Source organism: Pleurodeles waltl, chromosome 8 (genome assembly GCF_031143425.1).
Source record: "Pleurodeles waltl isolate 20211129_DDA chromosome 8, aPleWal1.hap1.20221129, whole genome shotgun sequence".
Classification (NCBI taxonomy): domain Eukaryota; kingdom Metazoa; phylum Chordata; class Amphibia; order Caudata; family Salamandridae; genus Pleurodeles; species Pleurodeles waltl.
This window is the reverse complement of record NC_090447.1, coordinates 65098399-65102321: the sequence shown is the minus strand read 5'-3', so window position 1 is coordinate 65102321 and position 3923 is coordinate 65098399. Positions and strand designations below refer to the sequence as shown.

At 40.3% G+C, this 3923-nt stretch overlaps 1 protein-coding gene across 1 annotated transcript; it reads left to right on the top strand.

Annotated features, from left to right (window-relative positions):
* Window positions 1-335: 335 nt before the first annotated feature.
* LOC138249461 (olfactory receptor 51E2-like) lies at window positions 336-1309 on the top strand. The gene has a single exon (XM_069203420.1). It carries the CDS (start codon window positions 338-340, stop codon window positions 1307-1309), a length of 972 nt encoding a protein of 323 aa, XP_069059521.1. The 5' UTR covers window positions 336-337.
* Window positions 1310-3923: the final 2614 nt, after the last annotated feature.

The window sequence follows — 3923 nt, the reverse complement described above, 5'->3', positions numbered from 1 at the left end:
GAGAGCACAAGTCCACAGTTGAAAACTTTTATAAAATAATTTGTGAGTAGCTTATTATTTATGTTGTGGAAGCTCAGTTACATTTTATTTAAATTCTACTTTTAATTCCAATCTCATTCTCAATTTACTTTGTCACACCACCCAAGTGTATACATCTCTATGGATGCTTATATCTCAGAAAAGTTCTAGCGAAAGTGAAAATTTTGGGTTATGCATATGGAGCTCAACTAAGAGTATTTCTGTAACCTTTACTTGTTATTCTTTTGTATGCATATTTGCTTTTTTATTTTCAGAGAATGAAGATGTGTGAACAACCATAAGACGTTTCCCGTTCATCATGACCACATTTAATGAAAGTGGCTATGATCCAGCCGCATTCATCCTGATTGGATTCCCCGGAATGGAAACGTCTCATGCCTGGATCGCGATTCCCTTGTGCTGCATGTATATCTTTGCCATCTTAGGAAACTGTGCAATCATGTACATTATCAAGGTGGAGCCCAGCCTCCATGAGCCCATGTACTTATTTCTTGCAATGCTGGCTGCTATTGATATACTCATATCAACCAGCACCATGCCAAAAATATTGATCTTCCTATGGTTTAACGTAAAGGAAATTTCTTTCAATGGTTGCTTAGTCCAGATGTTCTTGATCCATTCACTGTCAGCTATGGAATCCACTGTCTTGTTGGCCATGGCCTTTGACCGCTACATCGCTATCTGTAATCCACTAAGACATTCTTCCATCTTGACGAATGAAAGAATAGCATTTATTGCGTTAGCTTCTATCATCAGAGGTTCTATGGTCTTCACCCCTCTGCCAGTTCTAATTAAACGATTGCCATTTTGTAGGAGCAAAGTGCTTTTCCATTCCTACTGTGTCCATCAAGATGTGATGAAGCTTGCCTGTGCAGACACTACACCCAATATTGTCTATGGTTTAGCTGCTATTCTGTTTGTCATGGGGGTGGACGCACTGCTAATTTCCTTGTCTTATGTGATGATTCTCAAAACAGTGTGTGGCCTCTCTAGGAAGCAGAGTTGGAAAGCATTGAACACCTGCATATCTCACGTCTCTGCAGTATTGATATTCTATATCCCGCTCATCGGATTATCTGTGGTTCATAGATTTGGCGATCACTCATCTCCCACAATCCATATTGTGATGGGGGACATTTACCTCTTTGTCCCTCCTGTTCTGAACCCTATAGTTTACAGTATCAAAACAAAAAAGATAAGAAGGAAGATCATGAATTTGTACCAACAAAGAAGATACATTTGTTTCCGGCGTTTTAAACCTATACGATGAAGGGTTGTTGCTCTCTATTAGTCAAAGACAATCATGTTAAACAAAGGTTATCTGCCAACTTTTGTGATCAGAAATAGTACACACTGTGTATTTGTATGTAGTATTATGAATATTGTGTTTAAACAATGACTTGAGATTGGATGGCCTAATGATTTGTCTCATACTTAAGAAGCATGTTTCACAATTGTATCTTGCAAGTTCTGGCAACACATCAATTGCAAATGGTAGAATGCATAATTGCAAGAAATTAGTCATCACTTTTATGACTGGACACTCCATCTGGTGACTCGAGAGGCATTGTAAAGGTGGAATGAGCTTGAAAACTAAAATCACTTCAAACCAGCAGTAATTTTTACCTGCAATAAACAGTGTAATGGTGGTGGCACACTTAGGCCCATATTTATACTTTTTTAGCGCTGCGTCTGCGTCATTTCTTGACGCAAAAACAGCGCAAACTTACAAAATACAGTTGTATTTTGTAACTTTGCTCCGATTTTTGCATAAAAAAATTACACAAATGCGGCACAAAAAAAGTATAAATATGGGCCTTAGTGCCTCATTATACATGAAACTTCAGCTTGCGACTATGCTAGCCAAGGCATGGTATACGACAGTTGAATGTGAAATTAATTTCACCCTTTCTCTCACTTGTGTTAAAAGGTTTATTTGGTGTATTAGCCATGCCATAAGTAAAATAGTACATAGACTCCTATATTCATACCATTATAGAAACCTCATTAATCACATTGAGCATTATGCCTTTAAAATATATTGCAAACTAAAAAATATACATTTGTGAACTCCATTTTTATTGGAGGTACTTTAAGCTTATTTTCTCTTCTTTCCACCATGTCAACCATTTCACCTGCTCTTCCTTTCTGCCTTCCGCTGGGGCACCTTGCATTGAATGGGATACATTGTAGTCGCTATCTTGGAAGACATGGACATGTATATAAGGTAACATTTGTTCCCCACAAAGAAAATCTTCTTTACTCAAATAATCTTTGGTTGATGAAGGCCCGGTTGAAGTAAAAGTTCTGCATCCCTTGAGAGATCTAGTGACTGAAATATCTTTGACTATGCCATAAAATATGTGCTGCTGCATTATAGAAGGAAGATTAACATAGTCATGGAACATTCCAAGTTTTATTCTAAGAAGCAAGAAGCTGGAGAGTTGATTCAGAAATAGGGCCTGATTCTAACTTTGGAGGACGGTGTTAAACCGTCCCAAAAGTGGTGGATATACCACCTACCGTATTACGAGTCCATTATATCCTATGGAACTTTTAATACGGTAGGTGGTATATCCGCCACTTTTGGGACGGTTTAACACCGTCCTCCAAAGTTAGAATCAGGCCCATAGTCTGTTGTATTAAGAGCTCTAGCAGCATCTATTGACTCTGAGAACATTAATTACATTCAGGTTTTAAGAGATCAAGGCCCATATTTATACTTTTTTAGCTCTGCATGTGCGCTGCTTTATGACGCAAAAGCGGCGCAAACTTACAAATGCAATTGTATTTTATACGTTTGCGCAGCTTTCACGTCAAAAAGCGGCACAAATGCGGTGCTAAAAAAGTATAAATATGGGCCCAAATTCGAATGAAGACTAAGGGCCTGATTTAGAGCTTGACGGGAGTCCAACCCTCCTCTATGGCTGCGATTTCAAGTACTCCGTCAGGCTGACGGATTACCTCAGGCTGTATTTAGATTACTGCACCTGAGCCTCTGACTGCTTCAATTGAGTGTGATCTGTTGCGCAAGAAATGCCCCTACGACTGTGCGGCAGACCTCTTTCACAGTTGTACTGGCGTTGTTCTGGGGGCACTGTCCTGCGGAGGGGGTCCGCCACAGGATGTGTTTAACATTGTCATATGTCTGTGGCTAAGGAACGGATGCCAGGAGCACACACCTGAGGTACTGTGGCTACATGTGTCCACCTGCATTCCACACTACACAATGCACTCTATTCCTTCCACGATCCTTTGCCATTCCACCACAACACAACATTTACCTGGAAGAAACACACAACGTAATATATCCCAACACACACCATACGTACACTATTGACACTGCACCCATCTACACCACAAGCACTCCAAGCACCACAGTAGCACAATCATGTAAACAAATACACTTACACAAAAGCACACCTACACACATCAGAACACCAACCAAAACCAAACTACCAAACTCACCTGCATATTACACACCAGCAAAACATCACACAACCAAACATATGCAACAAACACCAGACCTACATGCAAATGCCAAACATACAGACACAACCACATTACTCACTCCATCTCCCTATACCTCATTCAGCCAATCCACTCCCACCCCTCCTACCCTTACTCCTCCCTCCCAATTCTTCAACTAACCTGCCTTGACTCCTAACACACCTACTCCCACCCCTCCCAAGTAAAAGCCTTGAGGTGATTTATATGCGCTCAATAGATGCCCCTTCCTGAGGAGCTTACCCCTGGACTATGTGCAGGAGACACGTTAAGGGTAAAAAAGCCAGAAGAAATTGTATTTTCCAAACATTGTTCACTGTCACATATGTGTTACATTGCCAAAATAATGTACAAGGGAAGTATTACATGAATGATCA

Coding starts and splice junctions, on each gene's coding strand:
- LOC138249461 (XM_069203420.1), top strand. CDS start 338: ATGACCACATTTAATGAAAGTGGCTATGATCCAGCCGCATTCATCCTG.